This window comes from Doryrhamphus excisus, chromosome 16 (genome assembly GCF_030265055.1).
Source record: "Doryrhamphus excisus isolate RoL2022-K1 chromosome 16, RoL_Dexc_1.0, whole genome shotgun sequence".
NCBI classification, from domain to species: domain Eukaryota; kingdom Metazoa; phylum Chordata; class Actinopteri; order Syngnathiformes; family Syngnathidae; genus Doryrhamphus; species Doryrhamphus excisus.
In genome coordinates this window covers 413,730-436,736 of record NC_080481.1, presented here as the reverse complement: position 1 = coordinate 436,736, position 23,007 = coordinate 413,730, and the positions used below count along the sequence as shown (strand labels likewise).

Sequence of the window (23,007 nt, the reverse complement as noted above, 5' to 3'; positions counted from 1 at the left end):
AGCTCACGCCGTGAGCCGTGGATGTTTGTGCCATGAAAGAGTGCAATTCATCATGAGTGTGTGACAATTGCACACAATTGTGGACATTATGGTGCTGTAATAATAAATAAAGATTCTATAATATAACTGATATTTATGTGAAACATTCTCAAAACAACACGACTTGATTATGGCCAATAAGCCTCCTTTTGCGCAGTACATTTTTTGGCCACTAGAGGGTGTGATTGAGCGATGTAATTGCTTTCAAATACACACTGAAAATAGACATTTTACTTGATCAATTCATTACAATTATACGGGTTTAGGCACATCAATTATTTATTCATTATACCAAGTCAATGTTTGGTATGTTTCCAACTTTGTGGCAGCGCCCATCAATGGCAAGGAGGGAAACTCCACACAATCACCAGCCAATCACAGGGCACATATACTAGACAAACAACCATTCACACTCACATTCATACTTATGGACAATTTGGAGTGGCCAATTAACCTAGCATGTTTTTTGGAATGAGTACCCGGAGAAAACTCACACATGCACAAGCAGATTCTAACCCAGGTCTTCTCGATCTCCTGAGAGTGTGGCCAACGACTACTTGGGTGTGGCCCATTTAATTCTGATAAAACTGCCCCCCCCCCCAGTGTCCATGATAAGAGGGTATGTGGCTTCAGGTCAAAAAGGTTTGTTTGAGAGTTTGGGAGTCACTGTTCTCGTGGGAGTGCTCTCCATACTTTAGGGGTGGAGTGGGCCACAAATTGGGCCCTGGACTTTAGACTACCAACATGACAAAGGATACTTCTTTTTTTGGTGCTGCAGGGGCCTCCTTAAGCTATTGAACTGTCATCAAAGGATGTTTGTTTTTCCACACAGGGTCACATATTAGCACAGTTTTAGTTAAATAAATAATGACACAGTGTAATCATTTGTGTGTTGTTCTTATCTGGTTGTATTCAGAACATTGATGAGGATATTTTTTATACCTAAAAATAACCAAAGAGGCTCTCTTTGCTTTTTTGAAAGATTTATTAAAATGGATAGAAGACAAGTTGAAAGACGAGTGAAAGGCTTGAGAAGGCATTGGACCACATGGGTTGGACAAGCATGAAAGGAGAATTGACATCACAAGGCTGCGTTTAATACTCATTTTAATACAGGTGAATTCATTTATTAAATTCTTTTTAAAAATCAAGAAACCAACACCGGTCTACTTCATGCAAATGGTTTTACTGTTATGACAAACAAAAATTGTGACAAAGAAAAAAAAACAACAACCGACAAATTCATAGCGAAGCTCCATTCTCTGTCTCGTCAGGCTTTGCTGGACGTTGCTCGATGATTCTCCATCACCACTCCCACAGCGGAGAGCGGCATGGCGTACGAGGCAGCCAGGGTCTGCAGGCCGCACACCAGGCAGCGCCAGGTGAAACTGCAGGCCTTCTTGAGGTTCTACCCATGAGAAAGTATCCAGTAAGTCAAGTACATTGTATGCCCAGCAGCCAATACTGTAAAGCTGGCGCTCTGTGTTTTAAGCTCAAAGGTCAAACTTGGCACACCTATGGTATGACTTTATTATCATTTCAGTGTCTTAAACGCACGTGAAACATAATAAACAATCCAAATTTGCGGTGTCACTCTTCAATCACGGTTTTCAAAAATACATAATTAATAATCATCTTTTTCATGGTTGAATACAGCCTATTAATTTAAAAAACTATGCGTAAAGTTCAATTTGAAGTATTTTGTTTGCCTAAATTAAGCATTTCAAGCATAAAAATGACACAATGAGCTAAAAAAAAAAACAGAAAACTGCACTTTTTAAAAATTTTGCCCATCATCCACAATCCTTATGCGACATAAACACAAATATTGTTCTTTTTTCTGTTTGTTCTAAAGATATAAAAATAACTAAAAAAAGACAGCTCATTACTGCATGTAACGTATCCACCTACGCCACTATTAAAATACCTCCAACAAGGTTTTATTGTTTTATATACCGTATTTTCCGGACTATAAATCACACTTTTTTTCATAGGTTGGCTGTTCCTGCAACTTGTACTCCAGAGCGACTTATACACTCAAAAATATAAACACAATAGCACTGTTAGCCTTATCTTTTGGTAGTGGTCTGAGGCGACGTGAGCTCAGCACTGATGCTGCGGTGAAGCTCATCACTCACCAACTAGTAGCTAATTGCTGCGGTATGGCTAAGTGTCAATACACCATTCAAGTAGTTTGATGGGCATAACATGAAGCTTTCATAACAACAACACAATCTGTCTCTTACCTTCTTGTACTTCTTCCTCCTTCTCTTCCTCTTCTCCTTCCTCCTCAACCTTTGCTCAGATGTTTCCTCAATCCCATCATCTTCGATCAAAGGTTCATATTTATCTGGCAGGACAGCAAAATAAACTTCCTTGGAGGTTTTCTGCAGTGTCTCCTTTGTTCCCATTGCTTGTTGTTTGTCAGAGTTGTTGTCTGAGTCCTCCACGGCTGAGGGAGGACTTTGAAGGGAGGATCCAACTTTATTTGTTGCCTGCAGCAGGAGCTCTGTCAGCTTCTACATAAATGCGAGATTAGACAAAGAATGCAGCAATAGTTATTTGGTCGGATCTTTACGCTCTCGCCACTAAATTGTCTCTGGGAAGAACCTTCTCTGTTTGCTGAACTGAATAAACACAACTTGCCGCTGAGTCAACAACAAAACATATCAAGATGATAGTACACCTAAAACCTACTTTAACTTAACGTTTCACTGAACGTTATCTGGTCCGTCCAAATGTTGTAGTCCTGCTCCAGAGTCTGGATTAAGTTTGCCATTCCAGGAAATATGCCTCATAGAGTGGACCAACATTCTTTTTCAACGACAAACATGTCTTGTCGTTGTGTCCTGACAGTTGAACTGGCACAACACAAGTACACAAGCATCACAAACGTTGGGTGTAAATACAAGTCGTGACACATGTGAATACAAGATAGCGCCTTGAAAGTTTTCCTTTCCGGCCCGGCGGAGCATAACACCACACGGCAATGGGAGGAGCTGCTGCGTACACCTGCACACCAATAAAATGCAACTACACTACTGGGTATGGAGTTCATTATCTTCTGACCTCTGACTCACAGCGAGAGTGGATGAACACACAAGTAATAACAGTCTTCATGAAATATTCATTTTAGTCTATAGTTCTGTCTTAGTGAATCAAAGCCATGTTTCCAATCAGTTCTTGATATGCCACCATTGAAGCCTTGTATCATGAATGATTTACTTTTAGACCACAGCTTTGCCTGTTTGTTTTTAACTGAGGTTTGGCTGCACGGGTACGGATGCAGCAGTTCTTGTCACATTTTCATTTTGCACCATTAACTATAAAATCCTAAAATAAAATCATAAATAAAATAAAGATAAATAACATAGAAGACCAAATAAATCTGCTGCTTTTATCAATGAATTTTCAATATGTTTTCAATATGTTTTTTCAATAAGTTCACATTTTTGGTCAAGGTCAATTTCAAATGTATTTATATAGCACATTTCCAACAGTTAACTAGCCAAAGTGCTGTACAGCATCCAACATAACACAAAACACACATGCATAATAAGTTGTCATACAACTAAAGGTAAAAGTAAGAAAGTCAAAGGTAAAAACAATACACAGAATAAGACACTTAATGTGCCACATAAAAACAATAAAATAAAAAACTAATGAAAAAAATAATAAAAATGTAAAAAGTAACTGTCCACACCATCTAAAGGAGCTGGCTTGCTAAAAAAAAACAAGAATTTCCGTTTTTCCCTCGTTCAGTTTTTTATTTTAACCAATAGATAATCTTTTAGACCTTGTTTCAAAGGAATCCAAGTAATACGAGCAGGTTTGACAACAATCTGGCACTGCCTGAGGAGACCTCAAGGCTTAAGACGGCTTGATTGGCTGCAGCCGATCTGTTAAAGGGATGGAGAGCAGACTCATCTGCAGTTTTCAAACAGGACAGTAGAGGGCAGCAGACCGAGCGAATTCAAATCATGACAATCACCTGCCTTAGCCAAAGGGACTCCTGGATGGAACTCAGGGGAATCTAACCTCTGACGTAGCTGCAAATTGTATTCAAGTTTTTAATGAATATTAGGGTGAAAACTAGGCATGTTCCGATTAGTGCATTAGTGCACAGCTAGAAGAATTGGGTTCGATTCCCCCCTCGGGAGTTTGCATGTTCTCCCCGCGCATGCGTAGGTTTTCTCAGGGTACTCCGGTTTCCTCCCACATTCCAAAAACATGCTAGCTTAATTAGCGACTCCAAATTGTGCATAGGTATGAATGTGAGTGTGAATGGTTGTTTGTCTATATGTGCCGTGTGATACAATGTATAGTATTATCTCAAGTACCCTCTAGGTGCCTTGATGTACCCTCATTTGCGAACCTTGTGTCCAAAATGTTTTTTTTAATAAATTCATTGTGGTCGGAACGTTTCTCTCAGTGAGCGTTTGTAGCTGTACGTCAGGTTTCCATGACGGACACAACTAATCGGCCAACAATCGACTGAGGTATCTATTCTTGGCTTTCGCAGTAAGAAATCTTTGTTTCGTGATATTTAAATGGCATCGAGATCAATAATTTCTTGCTCATATTTGTGTAAAAATACGTGTGCGATTTCGATCCCGAAATGTGGCTAAGCTGTACAAAGTTATCAGCATGAAGCAAGGACAAGTCCCTGACGTCACGCCATAACGCAGATGAAGTGATCAATGTAATTTCACATAATAGTTTTAAATGAACAAACACAATACCATTTGAAAATGTAAACAACTGCTATCGTATTTAATTAGAGTCGATGATGCAAGTAATAATAATGTAATAATAAGTAAAAATGCCATTTTTAATTGTGACAGTGTTACTTGTTAACTTGAAGGTTGACGTCACTGCATGCCTGTGTCACCCATTCATCCCATTTCTTTATCGCTTATCATTATCCTTGTTTTAATTTTCCACTATGTGGAGGTGACTACCATGTTCTCAAACATTGGAAGGTCATTGTCTCTCTTCAGACGCTCTTCGGGTGGCTGCGGTTGTCCAACAGTCGCTCGGGTAACCCGGGCCTGCAGTAGTCTGCTGACTGACAGCAGCAGAGGGCTTGTCCTGTACTCCCAGTCCACAGACGTCTATGAGAACCTTTCCCTGGAGGACTGGATCGAGGCCCATGTAGACCTGCAGCAACGCAACATCCTGCTCCTGTGGCGCAACAGGCCAGCCGTGGTCATAGGGCGACACCAGAACCCCTGGAAGGAGTGCAACCTGTCACTCATGAAGCATTCGGGGATAACGTTAGCCCGAAGGCGAAGTGGTGGAGGCACTGTGTTCCATGACCTTGGGAATCTTAACATTACCTTCTTTGCGTCGAAGAAGGCGTATGACCGCCAGAGGAACCTGAAGGTCATCACTGAGGCTCTGAAAAGTCTCCGACCCGGACTGGAGGTCGAAGCCACTAAAAGGCTGGACATCTTTCTGAAGGGGCATTACAAGATCTCAGGTGGGGTTTAAGCCAGCTACAACTCAGCGGTAAAGGTGTTTGTTATTTGCTTTTATTTGTGTATTGACCTATTGCTGACCCCAGGAAGTGCATCGAGAATCAGCAGGAAGTCATCATACCATCACTGCACACTCCTGCACTCAGCTGACCACTCTGCCCTCTCCACTGTGTTGCGCTCGTCCTGCCAAGGTCTCTGCAGCAACGCCACGCCCAGTGTGCCTTCACCCGTGGCTAATCTGACGGACTATGACCCCACGCTGCAGTGGAAAGAGCTGTTGGATGCATTGGCAGACCAGTACAGTGCAGGTACTGGTTTCTCTGAGTGCCTGGTGATGTTTGTTTACCACCATCTGGTGGGTTCTGGCTTATTTGCTTTGCTTTCTGTGTTGCACGTCTCCTCAGAGTTTGGTATCAACTCCGCAAAGACTCTTGTGAATCCAGCTGATGAGTCGGCATTTCCAGGTCTCAGCAGGGCGGCGGAAGAACTGCGAGGATGGGACTGGGTATTTGGAAAGACACCAAAGTTCAGTGTCCAAACGCCGCTGAAACTGACCGATGACTGTTCATCGGATAAAGACACGGCACGGCTGTGTTTAGAGGTCAAGAATGGCCTGATTGAGAACTGCAACTTGGACCTTCCGACTGATTGGCTTCCACGTGGCCTCAGCAGCAAGCTGAGCGCGGTGCTGGAAGGAGAGCGATTTTGTCCGCAACGTGTAGCTGCAGCTTTTTCTGTGCTGTTGCACTGTGAGAGCGGAGAGCAACAGAACAGACTGCAGAGACTATGTGACGCCATATTGGCTGTCATGGGCTGAAAGAATTTCTTGGCAGGCTTCTGAAAGAAATTTCCGGGTTCTGCCATGAAGTTAACACTGACAAATAAAATCAGTGAGCAATAGTGCACAAACAACGTTGGGTGGGCTGCATTTGAAGGAGCCATCAAATTGGGACAAACTGGGACAACCGTCATAATGATGTCATTTGTCAAGTGTGTCATTGAACTGACCAGTGCTGACTCCAGGCTGCAGAGTAATTCCAGTTGAATTGGTTGGTTTTCTTCCATGCGGAGACCTCAGCCCTGCACTACAAGCAAGTTTAGGATATCGCCAAATATTCAAGATGTGAGATAAGCAGTACTACGAACATTGATAACAATTTTATAACAACAAGGATTTTTAATTCGCAAAAAGGGCCACTGTTAGCAACAACAGTTGACCAATCACAAGCATGAACAATGAAGCACAGTCTCTTACTTCACTCAGGAAGAACAATCCATTATATCAAGTGTGATGAATATTAAAAAATGACTTGATAAAGGAAACACGCTTGTCGCTGCTCAATACAAGAGAGAAGGCTGTCAGAATGTATGCGTCAATGTATACTACCTTTAACAAACACAGATAATATACATTTGGCCTGCAATACATTACCGCTACTGATTACTGGTGAAGTTGAACTTTTTGTTTCATTCTATCAGAGTCAGGGAAAACTTGAGCAAATAAAAATGAAATATAACAATAATATTCAAATCGGTTATGTTACAATAAAATAACATTTTTCTGGAGAAGGATAAAGTGCACGTACTTGTATGCATCTAATGTGCAAAAGGTAGGAACACACATTTTCAGTTACATTTTTTTAATGTGCCTAAGAATTGTTGGAATTGTTTTCACCAAAGTGAATAATTCTCTTCCTTTTCTTGTTTTCCTCGTATTAACATTAACGTTGTATTAACATAAAAACAACCTCCTTACTATACATCACCAATATAGTCATGTATACACATGTACAATGTACACATACACATATTTTATATATGATAACTAGTTAAATCTAAAGAGACATTTAATAGTTTGTTGTATTCAAGAACTCCTTTAATAAAATAAAGTCAAGCCCTGATACCACGCATGCGTAAACTAGCACTTTACTCGCGCTCAAAGAAGAATGAAGAGGTCTCACTTTGTGACTTTTTGCAGGAACCAAACCAAATGTATTGCTAAATAAAGGCATATTTGGCTTTAATATTACCGTTGTGTTGACCAATAATATACTTGTAATGACAACTAGTCACTTTATACGACCACTACGACACATGTGTGTCCTTTAACAATGACCCGGAAAAGCAAACAGAGCATGATCTCGTATCAAGGAACAGACGATCTGTGGCCGATGTGAGCCGTGTGGCATATTGTAGAGAGAAGCGGAGAACCTATGCTGTAGGATGGGAAAGAAACAGAAGAAATCCGGAGAGGACAGGTAGACAGAACATTCACGGAGGTCAGAGTATGGGCTGCCTTCACTTACACACGGTGGCAGCGAGACGTGGCCCGTTAAACCACTGAAACATGCGTGTCAGCTCCACAGGTTCCTCGGTTAGCTTAGCAGCTAGCCGAAGCTAACCACGAGTCAGCGGATGTACGAGTGGCGGTCTAGCGATAATTTAAACCGTCCGGCTTCACAAATGTCACACAGTAAACAAGCGGGACCGGATTGGCACGCTTGAGCTAACTACAGCCGAAAGATGTCCTATTTTCTTTCTTTTTTCTTAGCTGAAGTCAGTCGTTAGTTAGCCGGATAGCTCGGACTGTCTGTGTTTAACAAACAAAGCTAGAAAATTTGTTAAACCTTCACAAGTTTAGATACTCTTGCGTCTGCTTTGACTATGACTACAAATAATAGCCAAATGCGGTTTGGCTATTTTTTATCTCATGTCCTCTATAGGTCTTGTGATGTAATGTTGCGTTGAGGGTGAGCTCGTTCACCTGCCGACCGCCATACATCCACTGCACTGATCGTCACCTTAACACAACATGCTACTGCTAAGAGTGCAGGTTCGGTTTAGCAGTGTAATGTAGTAATAATAATGGCCGCAATTTGACTGTAGTATACTAACTACATTTGACATCATCATGTGCTCTGGGAGTTTGAATTCCTGTCGTGTGTCGTCCCATTCCGTTTGGGTGTGATGGAACGCAACACTGGGCAAGTCAGCAGTTTGTGCTGTGGAGTTGAAAAGAACTGCCAGAATGATGTTGACGTCAGAAGCGCCGCTGTGGTCCTTTAGAATGTTCTTATGTGATACATTTTGACTCCATCAGCACCAAAGATGACGACATTGATGCTCTGGCAGCACAGATAGAAGGAGCTGGAGCCGTAAAGGAGTCAAAAGGGAAGAAGAAGAAGAAAGGAGTGAAAAAGGAGGACTTTGAGTATGTGACATTCTTTTTTTCCACCGTTTCTTATCTGGGCTGATTAATCCCAAGCATGTTTGTCTCCTGCTACAGTGAGGATGACATCCTGAAGGAGCTGGAGGAATTGTCCCTGGAGACACATGGTGGGAAGTTCAAGGTGAAGCAGTCTTCAGCTACCAAATGTTTGCAGTCAGCAGGACACACGCATTTCTTCACATTGGTCTTCAAATCATTGTCCTTGCAGAGAGATGATGTGGAAGTGGAAGATGAGAATGTGGAGCCTCCCAAAGCAGAGAAGAAGAAGACCAGGAAGGGGAAGAAGCAGGCTGTCAGCCCTGAAGACGATGAGGACAATGAAGGACCAGCTGATGAGCGGAAGAACGGACAACAGGAGCAGGTGGAATGGAGAAGGACTTTTTGATAGTTTGTAGTTCTTCTACTTTTGTACCTGTTTGTCACAGATGTCATTGTTGCACCCGAAGGTGGCACCCGCAGCACCATCTGAGTCTGATGAAGAGAGCAGCTCACGTTCACTTCTAAAGACCAAAGGGGGTAAAAAAGCTGGCAAGAGACCTTCTGGCTCTGAAGACGAAGGTGAGAGAAGAAAAGAGGGTGGCGGCGTCTCTGAGGAAGATTTGGAGTTAATATCCCGGAGAGACAAGAAGAAAACCACCACCAACAAAGGTAAAGCTACAAAGAGTGATGATGAGGATGAAGAGGACGAAGATGGAGGCTTCAAGATCAAGACGGCAGCACAAAAGAAGGCGGAGAAGAAGGAGAGGGAAAGAAAGAAGAAGGAGGAGGAGAGAATGAAGCAGAAGAAGTTGAAGGAGAAAGAGTCTGGCGCAGATGCAAAAAAAGAACCAGAGAAAACGGCAGAGCCCACAGCTCCTCTCCAGGTATCTCCAGCAGCAGCAGCAGCAGCTGTGGACGAACAGGAAGTGACAGAGCCAGGCGCAGAGGGTAAGATGTCTGCCACTATGGTGAGGGGTGCACTCAGTGAAGAAAGATTCACGTTTGTTGTTGTTGAATTCCAGACGAGGGTGACAAGAAGAAGAAGGACAAGAAGAAGAAAAAAGGAGAGAAAGATGAGAAGGAGAAGGAGAAAAAGAAGGGGCCAGGCAAGGCAGCTGTGAAGGCTATGCAGGAAGCTCTGGCCAAGATGAAAGAGGTGTGCTTTTGTGGAACATGGCTGCGATTTACCCAGTATGAGTTGTGCTCCTCGGGTATCAGTACTCTTCATCTCCTGTAGGAGGAAGAGCGTGCCAAGCGGGAGGAAGAAGAGCGAATCAGGAGGCTTGAAGAGCTTGAACAACAGAGGCTGGAGCAGGTATGAAACCGACATCTCCAAGTCAAGTCTTTCACAAAACAGACATTTGACCTCTTCAACCCCCGGCAGGAGCGTCTTGAGCAGGAGCGTAAAGAAAAGAAGAAACAAAAGGAGAAGGAGCGGCGGGAGCGGCTGAAGAAGGAGGGGAAGCCCATGACGAAAGCCCAGAAGGAGGCACGAGCTCGGGCCGAGGCCACACTGAAGCTGCTGCAAGCTCAAGGTGTGCGTTAGGTGAAATGATTGCTTGGCCCATCATCATCATCATCATCAGCTGACCTGCAGCATGATGTTGTGTGAAGGTGTGGAGGTGCCATCCAAAGACTCGGTGCAAAAGAAGAAACCAGTTTATGCAGACAGGAAGAAGAAGAAGCAAATCACGCAAACCCCAGAAGGTATTGCTTCTAAACTAAATGCTGTGCAGGGTGTGCTTTAATAAGCGTTAATAAGCGTTAATAAGCGTTAATAAGGATTCATGGAAGTGTGCTCTCGTTCCCAAAAGTGTCAGAGGTGACCTCGCCAGCATCAGAGACAGTAGAACCTGCTGCTCCAGAAACAGAAGCAGTGAAAACTGAAGCGGAGCCAGGTGAGAAGTAGGAGGTCTGCGCATGTTGAAGAAACAGCAAGGTAGATGAACTCTGCGCCTTCTGGCTTATCTGCTATAGATGTGAAGCCAGATGTTGCTGTGGACAGCTGGGAGGCCATCGCCAGTGATGAGGAGAAAGGTGAGCAATGATGAAGATGATGCCATTTTGGTGTCTGCTGTCCCTTGTAGCGCCTCATTCTGTGACGGACTCTTTGGCAGAGTTAAAGAAAGTCCTCATTGAGGTAAAGGAAGAGCCTGTCCAGCTCGCAGCCAGCGAAGAGGAGGATGAAGAGGAAGAGGAGGAGGACGACGACGAGGATGAGGAGGAAGAAAGCGAAGATGCCCAGGAAGAAGATGAGGAGGAGGAGGAAGAGGAGGAGGGCGAGGAGGAGGACGGGAAGGAGGTTTCAGCAGGTCCGGGGAAGAAGCGGTCAGTGAAGGGCAGTGAAGATGAGAGCAGTGAGAGTGATGACGATTGCAGGACAAAGGAGGAGCGCCTGTACGACAGAGCCAGGAGAAGAATTGAGGTGAGCATCTAGAACAGGGTGGGCAAACTATGGCCCGGGGACCACATCCTGCCCGCCAAGTGTTGAAATATGGAAATATTAATAGCGCGCAGGCCACACAGTAAGGAGACCCGAGTTCGATTCGGGCATCTCTGTGTGGAGTTTGCATGTTCTCCCCGTGCATGCGTGGGTTTTCTCCGGGTACTCCGGTTTCCTCCCACATTCCGAAAACATGCTAGGTTAATTAGCCACTCCAAATTGTCCATAGGTATGAATGTGGGTGGGAATGGTTGGAATGGTAACTGGACCAGTTAGTATGTCTGACGTTTTAGATGTTTTGTCGAGTTGCATCTTGAGCACAAAGCCTGTCCTTACTACCCATATCTACCTGGATCTGTGTGTTGTCATAGAAACGGAGAGCGGAGAACCTGAAGAACATCAACATTGACACACTGAGAGCACCAGTCGTATGTGTGCTTGGACATGTTGACACCGGAAAGACCAAGATCCTGGATAAGGTAAGAGTAGTTAGGTAAAACTTGATAAGTTGATGATTGTTTTCTTGATATTGTGTTGTCAATACGAGGTTGGCCACCGGTCGTGTAGTATTTGACATAAAGTATTAGCAGGTGCCACAGTTTTTCATGTATTTAATTAAAAGGAAAGGAAACGACTGCAACACAATCCCAGTTTTACAACAGCTAAAAAGATAATGTACACAAACCAATAGACATAAAATAACAAATAATGGCAGTAATATCAGCAGCAATAACAACAGTAATACAACAGCCTATATTTCAAGAAAGTCGCTAACTCCATAGTGTGTGTACACCAGCCATTGTGACTTGGAATAACAGCACCTGTCCATGTTTTCAATATTATTTGGTGGTTCACTGATTATAGTTTTTTGGCCAATCACCTCTCTTTAAAAAGCCTGACCAACGCCTGATACCAATTTTAGAAGAAAATTGCTTGCTAATTTCTTGGCAACACACAAACCAACTCCGATAAAGATCACACAACATGCATCAACAATCCATCAAATACAGCACCTACCCCTACCCATACCCATCCATTCATTCATTGTCGTTAGTGCACAGCCGGTCGTAAGTGAACAGTGGTCAACAGGTTATATGAATCTGTAAACCCAACTGACTGCTGATGTAGAAGTAATAGTCCTCCTGTAACCCTACGTTAGCCGAGTTGGTCACTTTGGTTTGCAGCTGTTGAAGTGCTTGTGACCCAGTGCTAGCTTGTTGAGTCGGGTCTGACTTGTTGTTGTCTTTTTCACACAGTTGCGACACACACATGTTCAGGACGGTGAGGCGGGAGGAATCACACAGCAAATCGGAGCCACCAATGTGCCCAAAGAGACAATTGAGGAGCAGACAAAGATGGTGAAAAATGTATGACAACGTACGCTTAGACACTCGCACACATACACACACACAGTACTGCGTTGTCCTCAGTATTTGTCTATGTAGTTTGACAGAGAGACGATAAAGATTCCTGGGATGTTGATCATCGACACACCAGGACACGAGTCTTTTGGGTGAGAGTTTGTGAAAAATGAAATGTTTGCTAGTTAGCTTAAACAGAGAAGAACACTTTCTGAGCTGAATGAGTGACATGTACCTGTGATTCACATGATCAGTAACCTGAGGAACCGAGGTAGTTCCCTGTGTGACATCGCCATCCTGGTGGTGGACATCATGCATGGTTTGGAGCCACAGACGATTGAATCCATCAACCTGCTGAAGGAGAAGAAGTGTCCCTTCGTAGTGGCCCTCAACAAGGTGATTTCCTATTAAACCCTCGGGCGTGTCGCCCTGCGATGCTTGCTAATGCCACTTTTGCTGTTTAGATTGACCGACTGTACGACTGGAAAAAGAGTCCTGAGACAGATGTTGTGGCGACACTGAAGAAACAGAAGAAAAACACCAAAGATGAGTTTGATGAGAGGGCAAAAGCCATCATTGTGGAGTTCGCACAGCAGGTGATGAAAGCTGGTCTTCATAGACTCACCGCTGTAAACGTGCTAGCAGAAGGCAATGTGTCATCTTAATCTGCTTGTATGTTATTTTGTTGATGTCCACAGGGTCTCAACGCTGCCCTTTTCTATGATAATAAGGACGCTCGCACTTTTGTGTCACTGGTTCCCACATCGGCTCACAGTGGCGACGGGATGGGAAATCTCATAGCACTTCTTATTGAGCTCACTCAGACCATGTTGGCCCGCCGGCTGGCGTGTTGCAACGAGCTCCGGGCTCAAGTCATGGAGGTACTGTACATTAGTTGACCTGATGCACTGCAGGCCAGGTGGAGACAAACATTGTTCCGTCCACTTGTGGCACGAATAAAGCCAATTAAAAAGGCTTATCCTGTTGTTTTTGTCAGGTCAAAGCTCTGCCTGGCATGGGCACCACCATAGATGTTATCCTGATCAACGGATGCCTACGAGAAGGTGACACAATCATCGTCCCCGGAGTGGAAGGACCAATCATCACGCAGATCCGAGGGCTGCTTTTGCCACCACCTCTGAAAGAGCTGCGGGTTAAGGTACATGTTTGGCGTCTGCCCATGCAAGCTACACATGCAACATTTATGATCATCTAGCCAGGAGTTGCACTTGGATCTGCTGATAACATGAATAGTATGTTTTTATTCCAGAAAAATGGCACCATGTACTGTGACTGTTTTCTAAGGAAAACAATAGTCTTACATTTGCTTCAATATTTATATTTGTCAGGGCAATATTGTTTCATGAGGGTTATTGCTTTGTGATGAGATAACATATTTTTGTGTGTGTAGAACCAGTACGAGAAGCACAAAGAGGTCTGTACATCTCAGGGCGTGAAGATCCTGGGTAAAGACCTGGAAAAGACATTGGCAGGGCTTCCCCTGCTGGTGGCGTACAAAGATGATGAAATACCTGTACTGAGGGTAACACGCCAGCCTCCGCACATCAAACGCACATTTGGAAACAAATTTGACATGGCTGATGTTTACTGTGGTCCGTAGGATGAACTTATTCTTGAGCTCAAACAGACTCTGAGCTCCATCAAGTTGGAGGAGAAAGGAGTATATGTGCAGGCATCCACACTGGGGTCACTGGAGGCTCTGCTTGAGTTTCTGCGCACATCTAAAGTACCTGTAAGTAGACCTTATATCTGGCCTTTCTGATCGGCTTCCATTTGTGGGGGAAATAAGTATTTGAACAGTACATACATCCTTCAGAATTTTCACACTTGGTATATCGCAACAGTGAGGGACCAAATCTAAAAAAAGAAATCATCCCTCGGCGCCTTGGCTCTGCCTAGAAATTCTGTCCATTAAATGATATACATATTTTTTTAATCCGAATGCTAATGTTAGCACCAATGAACAAAAGAGCCTCACTTGAGGCTGAGGCTCAAGAACGCGTCAGAGAAGTCATAGTCAACCTCAACCGACGCAACAGTGCACTGTGGTGCGTTTACTGACCGCCGAACACAGTGGGACAAAACGATGCACAAAGCTGAACATTATAAGTGACACAACCCATGTAAATTATGGGCTTTCTAACAAAGTCAGGGCTTTTCTCCTAATCTGTCCTAATCTGCTTTTCTCATAATCACTAATTGTATTTTGCCAACAGGGCTTCTTTCCCACCAAGCTTCTTGCTGATGGTGTTGTAGACTAGGCCTGTGACAACATATTGATTATTAAATTATATTGTCACCATTATTTGAGACCAAATTAACAAATCATTTTACAATCTATTATGATATAATATATCATAATGCAACATTTCCTTTTAATATGTCATCTTTTGCTCCAGTAAAGTTGTGGAATTGCTGTTTGTGACTTTTTTTTTAGCTTTTTGTTTGGTCTAAATGCAGACTTTTCACCCGTTTTAAAGAGCAGCATTTGTTTTGCAATGGAGCAAACATTTTCTGTGTACACATCATACATATTTCCCTCAATCAAATGCAAATGGCATTTATATCCTTGCTTTAACTTGTTGTTACAAATCCTCTACTGTTCATATTTGAGGAACTTTTAACCTACAGCTGACCTTTCCAACTCTCTGTGTGTGTGTGTGTGTGTGTGTGTGTGTGTGTGTGTGTGTGTAGTACGCTGGCATTAACATCGGTCCAGTCCACAAGAAAGATGTGATGAAGGCGTCCACCATGCTGGAGCACGACCAACAGTATGTTCACTTCTTATGACTTTCTTTCTATTTAAAAAAAAAAAAGAAAGAAAATAAACAACTTTCTGAACCTGTCCTGGTCTGGAGCTTAGTCATGCAGTACTGTTGTATTGTTGTTGTATTCATTGGGAATGTCACTCGACTAGGGATGTTTTGATCAGGGTTTTATGATCCCGATCATCCATGAGTGAAATTGACCAGTACCAATACCAGTGTCAACATAACACAATGTAATAATGACGTGGCTGTCCGGCAGGTACGCTGTGATTCTGGCGTTCGATGTCAAAGTGGAGAGGGAGAGCCAGGAAATGGCAGACAGCCTTGGCGTGCGCATCTTCTCAGCTGAAATCATCTACCATCTTTTTGATGCCTTCACAAAGTACCGTGACGACTACAAGAAAGCCAAGCAGGAAGAGTTCAAGTAGGTCCACGTGTTGCTCGCTTGCAGGCCGCGTCTGGCTGTTGATTGACAGTTGTTATGTTTGTCTGTCCAGACATGTGGCGGTGTTTCCCGTGAAGCTGCGCATCCTTCCTCAGTTCATCTTCAACTCCAGAGACCCCATAGTAATGGGTGTGTCCATAGATGCCGGCGTCCTGCGGCAAGGAACACCGCTGTGCGTTCCCAGTAAAGGGGTGAGTGCTGCCGTCTTTTGCCGTCTTTTGCCGTCTTTTGCTGTGTTGATGATCGTCTGTGCCTGATGTGTTTGTGTGCTTCAGTTTGTAGACATTGGTGTGGTCACCAGTATTGAGGTCAACCACAAGGCGGTGGATAGCGCCAAAAAAGGTCAGGAGATCTGCATCAAGATTGAACCCATCCCCGGCGAGTCACCCAAGATGTATGGCCGCCATTTTGAGGCCACCGACATTTTAGTCAGCAAGGTTAGTGTCGCCGTGGCCGTGGAAGGAAACGATCCGTACAACTTATTAATAAATTCATAATAATTAATAAGTGGAATTGGTGGCTTGTTGATGAGATGCCACCCATATCCATTTTCTATAGCGCTTGTCCTCATTAGGCTCACTGGTGAGCTGGAGCCTATCCCAGTGGACTTGTCGCCAGCCAATCACAGGGCACATATAGACAAGCGAGTATTTACACCTATAAACAATTTAGGATCTCAAATTGACCAAATATGTAGGTTGTTAACTAATGTTGCATATGTGCAGAACATTACAGCAGCACACAAATCCTGAGCTTATGAGTGCGTTCTGCGTCTATAAAAACACCGTGGCTGTGTTCCAGATCACACGGGCGTCCATCGACGCGCTGAAGAACTGGTTCCGAGACGAGATGCAGAAGACGGACTGGCAGCTGATCATGGAACTCAAGAAGACCTTTGAGATCATCTGAGTGACTGGCAGAGGAACAGGAGGCGCCTCGCGATCCCATCACGATACGAAAGAGTCTTTTCCGTGAGAACGCTCTCAGTATTCCGACGTGCCTGTTACTCTTGTTCTCCGCTCTCATCCGTGGTCGCCGTTGCTTCCTGTCTGACGCTTAACAAGCCCCTGGATTTGGAGTCTGCCGGGGTGCATTATGGGACGGTACTCACGGAAGCATCAGCAGCAACCTTCGCCGGTCACAAAGACAACTCTTTGTTGATACTTTGCTGCGCGCTTTGTCTGCCATGTTGGCGGGTGGAGGAAAGGGCGGCCAGGACGAGCCTCTGAAATGTTTGACAGATGTAATAAAGTCCCATCAAACGTCAACAACGACTGTCAATAGGCTTCTTGGGAGTAAAAAAAACCAATACACAAGTAAATATTTATTTCAAATACTGAAAATGTACGTGACGTTCTACTGATTTGGTTTGATGGCATCAATTGGAAGTGGTCATGGCATCACGGATGTTCTTGTCAAATGGCCAAATCCGCGTCTGGCGTTCAGTTGGCGGTGGGGATGTAATGTCCGTGAAGATCCAAGTGAACGCTGACCGGGATGGCGGCCCTGGCTAGCTCCACAAGGGTCTTGGCATTGAGCACCAGCATGAATGGTGAGATGTTTGAGTCCAGAGAGATGACTGATGACAAGATGATGCCTGCACAGAAGCCAAGTGACTTTTAGAAGAAGTACGCTGGCTGGTAATTTGGTTGGGTCGAAGCTCACCATCGTCTTCGTCGACAGCTCCCGGCGACGCCACAAATACGGGTTCCGACGGGTAGCAGTTGTCTTGTTGCCACTCGATGTGCGTCCTGGTCAGCGTGTCAAACTTGATGATCTGCGGGTGAAACGTGTGTACTTGTGTTGTGTGACGCCACTTGTGTGTCCTTGCGTCCGTCGCCCTGACCTTATTGGGTTGCGGTGACCAGTCCACTTTGGACCCGTAGAAGTACCGGTACATCTTTGCGTTGAACTTGTAGTTGATGTTTGGGAGCTCTAGACCTGCCGACAATGGCGTTCATCATTATGGGATGTTTCATATCATAGCTGAAGGATCATCGCTGCTGATGCCGACCTTCCAACATGGAGTCCGGCTCACAGTAGATTGCGCCATTGTCCTCCATTATCGCCTTGGCGGTCGTGTCCCCCAGAGTCACCAAGTTGGATCCTGTTGGTGTATCCTGGACGACATAAATATTTGAATACTGAATACTTCATGTAGTTATTACTAATGTAGTGATGTTATTATTGGGTTTCACGGTTGATGTGTTCTGATTTGAAATTGAACTGAGTTTTTTTTAACTGTTCACTAGTTTGACTTGTCCGTGCCGCCATTGCTGAGGCAGCTGATGGGAGCTGCCGTCAAGCTGAGTCTTATGGAGCACGGCGCTGGTTGAGGCCAAAACCTCCAGAAGTGTGAAGCTTCTGGGATGAGACTCGGCACCTCCACATCAGAGGCCGTGGTTCTCATTCGGGAAAGGGTGGAGTGCTCCCTGGGGGTTGGGAATGAGGTCCTGCCCCAGGTGGAAGAGTTTGAGTACCTCAGGGTCTTGTTCACGAGTGAGGGACGGTGGGAGCTTGAGGTCGACTGGCGGATCGGCGTCTGCAGTAATGTGGTCGCTGGACCGGACCGGACTACTGAGCAGCAAATGCTCCTTCTATACCCGCCCGGGTAAATTAGTCCATGTAGACGTCACTGCAGTCCTAGCGTGAGTACTCACACCAACACTTGCCATCTAGTGGTCACTACGAGCCACAACAAGACGTTCTTGGAAATACCTTTTTGCTCCAATTTAAATGGTTAAGTGTTAAAATGTTGAGTGTTGACTGGTAGTTAGTATTAATAATAATCATAATCATCATAATAGTATAAAAGTATAAATCAGAAGAAGGTGGCGAGGAGAAGGAGGGAAAAAAAGAGAAAAAGATAAGAAAAATAAAAAAAAAATAAAGAAAAAGTGAAATAAACTAATAAAAATTCAAATTAAATTTTTTTAAAATAAATTATAAAATAAAATAATAAATCAGCACTAACTTGCACATTACATGCATTATTAACGTTATTAGCATTAGCATGATTCTGTCAGTGGTCCTTTCTTGCTGAGTTGGCGCCAACAGTGTTGCTTTTAGTCATAATCTTTTGGGAACGCCTCATAAAACTCCATAATAATTATGGACTCATTTATTTTTTCCGTATTCCCAATCAGTTAAAGTCAAGCTCAAAGCTGTAAAGTTGGTTTTGAAAGTGTTTGTGTTTGCGTGGGTTATGCATGTCAAATGACACGGTTGAGTGTGGATGTACTAGTACTACCGTATGTCATAGCAAAGTACGTAGTACACCATTAGCAAGTAGATGATGTACTTTGCGGTCATGCATGCCCAAGCATGTCCGATGGCGACTTTACCTTGCTGACGTTCAGCGGGAGGACGAACCTCTGGCAGCGAGGCGGTGACGAGTTGGCGTTGGACTCGATGAAGCTGCTGGTATCCAGTCTCAGGTTCTTCATGTAGAACATGTCGTACAGATTGCTGTCTGCATACGTGATTAGATCGAAGACCACATGGCCGTCGGACTCGTAGGCGTTAATGTGATGGAAGACCACCAGGGCGTCGCCATAGAATTGAGTCAAAACTCTTTTCCCGGTCTTGCGATGGATCAGGTGAAACCAGGTCTGGAAAGAGCAGAGAGTCAGTCGCCGGTTGGTGTGACGGCGACGGCGATGGCGTCCCGATGTGTCGTCACAACCTTGTCATCCTTGTCAAACTTCAGACAGCTCCCCCAGTTCACGCCCCGGAGGTAGGCAGTGGCCAGTTTGACCACGTCCAGTTTGAAGGGTTGCTCCACGAACACGATGAAGTTCTCGGTCATGCCAAAGCTGTGGAAGTAGCTCGGGAACAGCGTGGAGCGAAAAGGAAGCGAGGCAATCTGTTGGACCTTCTGAAGGGCTGGCGTCTTCTGCTGGGGATCTGATAGGAACCACGCAAGAATATCGGTATCATACGAGACCACCCGCAAGGTGACCAATGATCCTGAGACTACCTGAAGCATCAGCCGGGACTTTGAAGACCACATACTTGGGGGGGCCGAGCCCCACGATGGCCGTGCCCATGTTGTACGTGTTGCCGTCGTCGTCGTAGTGGGGGTGCGCCGTGGCCAAGTTGATGGCGATATGGTTCCTGTAGTTGATCTGAAGCAGGCCAAAAGTGGAACAGTTTGTCCAGACTCACCGAGTCTTTGGTTGGGACTCACCCTGCCGACGGTTTCCAAGGTCAAAGGGTCGATCTGGTTCATGTAGTTGATTTCCGAAGAAGCGTAGTAGTCCTGGCCGTAGCGGATGATGTTTATCAGGTTGTTGTCGGTGAAGTTGGGGAAGATGTTGCAGAGATGAGTTAATGCTCTGGAGAAGAAGATGGATTGTGAAAACCAAGTTTCCTTCGTCAACGACGTGGTTCCGATGACCTTCAGGTTTCAGAACCATCAGACTAACTCCAATTGACTTACGGAGAATTAGCTCATTCGCTGAGAAACGCTTCCTTTCACTTTGATACGAGGACTTCTCAACCCTCACATCAAACTTTCTACACAGTTAAACCAGGGTTGTCCAAAGTGTGGCCCGGGTGCCAGAACAATGACGTAATTTTCATTTTCTACCGCTTATCCTCACGGGGGTCGCGGGGGCGCCGGAGTCTATCACACCTTCGTCGAAAAGAACAAAACAAAATTTAAAGAGAACGTCAAAATAAACGGTTAAGAATTGAAGATCTCGACTCGATCTGCAAAAAGAGCCACCAAACCGGAAGTTCAGTTTAAAATTCTATCCGTAAAAATAATCAAGAATGGGTGGCAAAGGGCGGAGTCTAACCCTGACTGGAAACGGTTCTGACTGATTGCCGGCAATGTGAACCAAACTCTGACATCGGTCTTCCAGGGAAGGAATCAGCTAGTCCGACACCCCATACTCCTGTCAGAACACGATGGAATGCCTTGTCCACATGTAGACTGATTGGGCCCCCTTGAGGACCCTGCCATGAGGGCCCTGCCATGAGGGCCCTGCCGTGAGGGCCCTGCCACGAGGGCCCTGCCACGAGGGCCCTGCCACGAGGGCCCTGCCATGAGGGCCCTGCCACGAGGGCCCTGCCACGAGGGCCCTGCCATGAGGGCCCTGCCATGAGGGCCCTGCCACGAGGGCCCTGCCATGACCGCTCCTCCAAAAACTGAAGCGGTGATTGACACATGGGTGACATACCGGGAGAAGATGTTTTTGCAGGGGTCAGGATAGATCATGGTGCCAAACTCGGAGACGACAATCCGGTCGGCCTTGATGTTTTTCTTGTACGTGTGGCTCTTTAAGAACTGACTTCTGTAGAACACCTCACCTGGAAGCACGCAGATCCCAACATCAGCGGAAGAGCAGCATGGCGTTGATGGGATCAGATGTGGGATCAAATGTGGGATGAAATGTGGCATCGACGTAGGAAGCCACGTCGGACTCACCGTCCTTGAAGGTGAAGCTGTGGATGAGTGACATTCCATCAAACCAATGGTTGTACTCCGTGTCGCCCACGGAAAATAGACCGGGCCCGTTCCGGAGCAGCGTGCCCTGCAGCCATGACGGCACACGGCCTGCACATGAACACAGGTCAAAGGTCACAGTCACAACAGTACAAACCTGCCACCAAATCATCGACTTTCTTCATGAAGGTAACCATTAGCCAACCGTTAGCCAACCGTTAGCCAACCATTAGCCAACCGTTAGCCAACCGTTAGCCAACCTTTCACTTCAGCTTTCACCGGCTCCGGCGTTTCCTTCCCGTTCTGGCGGAATATCGATTGCATTTCACAGCTCAGATGGACTGGTTTGTTGGTTTGCTTTCCCCGAGTGTTGCTCAGCGGCTGCCCCCCCCCCCCCCCCCCGACCTGGACTGGATGCACACACGCCCTCTCCGCTTGTCTATCAGCAGATAAGCTGCAAACTTTACTCTTCTGATTTTCACAATCAAATATTCCACCGTATTTGACATCATTGAGTCATAACTTTTCATCAGTTTCAATTCATAACTTTATGTTTTCATGTTGCTTACATGCTTTTGTTTTGGATTCTCAAGGCTCTGCTTTTAATTTGAAGGGGCATTTGCATCCATCTAGTTTGTCTCAAATTTGATGTCTTGGCTCATCACATTTAACAACATGGGAATCTACCGCTGGAGCCTATCCCAGCTGTCTTCCACCCTGGACTGGTGGCCAGCCAATCCCAGGGCACATATAGACAAACAACCATTCACACTCACATTCATACCTATGGACAATTTGGAGTGGCTAATTAACCTAGCATGTTTTTGGAATGTGGGAGGAAACCGGAGTACCCGGAGAAAACCCACGCATGCACGGGGAGAACATGCAAACTCCACACAGAGATGGCCGAGGGTGGAATTGAACTCGGGTCACCTAGCTGTGAGGCCTGCGCACTAACCACTCGGTCCACCACAGCTGCGATATGTAGCTTTAATTTGGGTTGATGCCATAGGCGTTGTGAGCGCATGCTGAGGGGTGAAGCTAATGGCTAGCCAGCTACTAGCTAGCCAGCTACTAGCTAGCCAGCGTGGTGCAGCAAGGCGTCTATATGACATAACAATATTCATAATGTCGCTGTAACTTGAATTTAGCTTTGTTTGGAGTTTTTTTCAGAAGACTTTATAGGCAGAATGTGTTTCCCATTAGCTGTATTCTGCATATTTTTAGCTGTTTTAATATCTTTAGAAGTCACAGAGAAGCAAAAGGGATCCGTATGTCAGACACGAGCACAATCTTGAGGAATGTTAAAATATCTAAGTAAATATATAAGTACATTGTCCAACACAAAACAAAGCCATAATTGCAATTTTAAAAAGTATGTTTTTATTTTAAACAAACAAAGAGACCAAGGTATTGTGTGTGTGCTTCGTGTTAAAAATAGAAGTAGAATAGAAGAATCTGAACTTCAGACTTTCCAATCTCCAAATTGGTTAAATGAGTTTATGGCTTTATGGCCGCTCTTATCAACATCACATCACCACCAGACTTTAACACCCGCTTCCTTTCACCTTTGACTGCTGACACTACTTCATGATCACCCCCCCCACCCCCCCACCCCCATCATGTAATCACTGGCTTGAGGTGTGGGGCGGGGCTGGGCGATATGGCCCACAAACTCATATCCCCATATACATTTAGCTTGAATATCCATATAACATGAAATATCCGGATATTTTTTTCCATAAAGTGAGTAAGAAAAAATCAATGCTATGGATTTATTTTATTATTTT

General features: G+C 44.9%; 4 protein-coding genes across 11 annotated transcripts; 2 read left to right on the top strand and 2 right to left on the bottom strand.

The window, feature by feature from the left end:
* Positions 1 to 1,005: 1,005 nt before the first annotated feature.
* c16h1orf115 (chromosome 16 C1orf115 homolog) lies at positions 1,006 to 3,014 on the bottom strand. The gene is made up of 3 exons (XM_058052430.1): positions 2,737 to 3,014; positions 2,286 to 2,558; positions 1,006 to 1,447 (listed from the first exon to the last, which is right to left on the bottom strand). Exons 2-3 carry the CDS (start codon positions 2,448 to 2,450, stop codon positions 1,310 to 1,312), a joined length of 303 nt encoding a protein of 100 aa, XP_057908413.1. The 5' UTR covers positions 2,451 to 2,558; positions 2,737 to 3,014; the 3' UTR covers positions 1,006 to 1,309.
* Positions 3,015 to 4,430: 1,416 nt separating this feature from the next.
* On the top strand, positions 4,431 to 7,098 carry lipt1 (lipoyltransferase 1). Of its 7 annotated transcripts, none has more exons than XM_058052426.1 (4): positions 4,431 to 4,538; positions 5,040 to 5,521; positions 5,606 to 5,827; positions 5,924 to 7,097. In XM_058052426.1, the coding sequence occupies exons 2-4, from the start codon at positions 5,296 to 5,298 to the stop codon at positions 6,334 to 6,336; spliced, it is 861 nt and encodes a 286-aa protein (XP_057908409.1). In that variant the 5' UTR covers positions 4,431 to 4,538; positions 5,040 to 5,295; the 3' UTR covers positions 6,337 to 7,097. The 7 variants fall into 7 exon arrangements, with proteins under 7 accessions (XP_057908409.1, XP_057908412.1, XP_057908407.1 ...); XM_058052429.1 differs by having other exon boundaries at positions 4,457 to 4,538; positions 5,022 to 5,521; XM_058052424.1 differs by having other exon boundaries at positions 4,457 to 4,538; positions 4,993 to 5,521.
* Positions 7,099 to 7,613: 515 nt separating this feature from the next.
* eif5b (eukaryotic translation initiation factor 5B) lies at positions 7,614 to 17,036 on the top strand. Its single transcript, XM_058051901.1, has 26 exons — positions 7,614 to 7,777; positions 8,620 to 8,730; positions 8,806 to 8,869; positions 8,957 to 9,109; positions 9,195 to 9,675; positions 9,750 to 9,883; positions 9,965 to 10,042; positions 10,112 to 10,262; positions 10,342 to 10,434; positions 10,542 to 10,625; positions 10,705 to 10,764; positions 10,845 to 11,152; positions 11,542 to 11,649; positions 12,427 to 12,537; positions 12,616 to 12,683; positions 12,786 to 12,927; positions 12,996 to 13,127; positions 13,230 to 13,412; positions 13,529 to 13,690; positions 13,943 to 14,074; positions 14,153 to 14,284; positions 15,247 to 15,323; positions 15,580 to 15,744; positions 15,818 to 15,956; positions 16,041 to 16,202; positions 16,567 to 17,036. Exons 1-26 carry the CDS (start codon positions 7,743 to 7,745, stop codon positions 16,672 to 16,674), a joined length of 3,573 nt encoding a protein of 1,190 aa, XP_057907884.1. The 5' UTR covers positions 7,614 to 7,742; the 3' UTR covers positions 16,675 to 17,036.
* An 83-nt stretch (positions 17,037 to 17,119) lies between these two features.
* bco1l (beta-carotene oxygenase 1, like) lies at positions 17,120 to 21,587 on the bottom strand. 2 transcript variants are annotated; one of them, XM_058051904.1, is made up of 11 exons: positions 21,478 to 21,587; positions 21,200 to 21,328; positions 20,952 to 21,081; positions 19,955 to 20,102; positions 19,745 to 19,892; positions 19,451 to 19,671; positions 19,110 to 19,376; positions 17,780 to 17,885; positions 17,612 to 17,706; positions 17,431 to 17,542; positions 17,120 to 17,362 (listed from the first exon to the last, which is right to left on the bottom strand). In XM_058051904.1, exons 1-11 carry the CDS (start codon positions 21,539 to 21,541, stop codon positions 17,208 to 17,210), a joined length of 1,575 nt encoding a protein of 524 aa, XP_057907887.1. In that variant the 5' UTR covers positions 21,542 to 21,587; the 3' UTR covers positions 17,120 to 17,207. The 2 variants fall into 2 exon arrangements, with proteins under 2 accessions (XP_057907887.1, XP_057907886.1); XM_058051903.1 differs by having other exon boundaries at positions 17,431 to 17,706.
* Positions 21,588 to 23,007: the final 1,420 nt, after the last annotated feature.

Coding starts and splice junctions, on each gene's coding strand:
- c16h1orf115 (XM_058052430.1), bottom strand. CDS start 2,450: ATGGGAACAAAGGAGACACTGCAGAAAACCTCCAAGGAAGTTTATTTT. Junction 1,448..2,285: donor GGAGGAAGAAGTACAAGAAG/GTAAGAGACAGA, acceptor TCTCATGGGTAG/AACCTCAAGAAGGCCTGCAG.
- lipt1 (XM_058052423.1), top strand. CDS start 4,918: ATGCCTGTGTCACCCATTCATCCCATTTCTTTATCGCTTATCATTATC. Junction 5,522..5,605: donor GGGGCATTACAAGATCTCAG/GTGGGGTTTAAG, acceptor TGCTGACCCCAG/GAAGTGCATCGAGAATCAGC. Junction 5,828..5,923: donor GGCAGACCAGTACAGTGCAG/GTACTGGTTTCT, acceptor ACGTCTCCTCAG/AGTTTGGTATCAACTCCGCA.
- eif5b (XM_058051901.1), top strand. CDS start 7,743: ATGGGAAAGAAACAGAAGAAATCCGGAGAGGACAG. Junction 8,731..8,805: donor GTGAAAAAGGAGGACTTTGA/GTATGTGACATT, acceptor CTCCTGCTACAG/TGAGGATGACATCCTGAAGG. Junction 11,153..11,541: donor GAGCCAGGAGAAGAATTGAG/GTGAGCATCTAG, acceptor GTGTTGTCATAG/AAACGGAGAGCGGAGAACCT.
- bco1l (XM_058051903.1), bottom strand. CDS start 21,541: ATGCAATCGATATTCCGCCAGAACGGGAAGGAAACGCCGGAGCCGGTG. Junction 20,103..20,951: donor TGCAAAAACATCTTCTCCCG/GTATGTCACCCA, acceptor CTTCTTCTCCAG/AGCATTAACTCATCTCTGCA. Junction 17,707..17,779: donor GCCGGACTCCATGTTGGAAG/GTCGGCATCAGC, acceptor CATTGTCGGCAG/GTCTAGAGCTCCCAAACATC.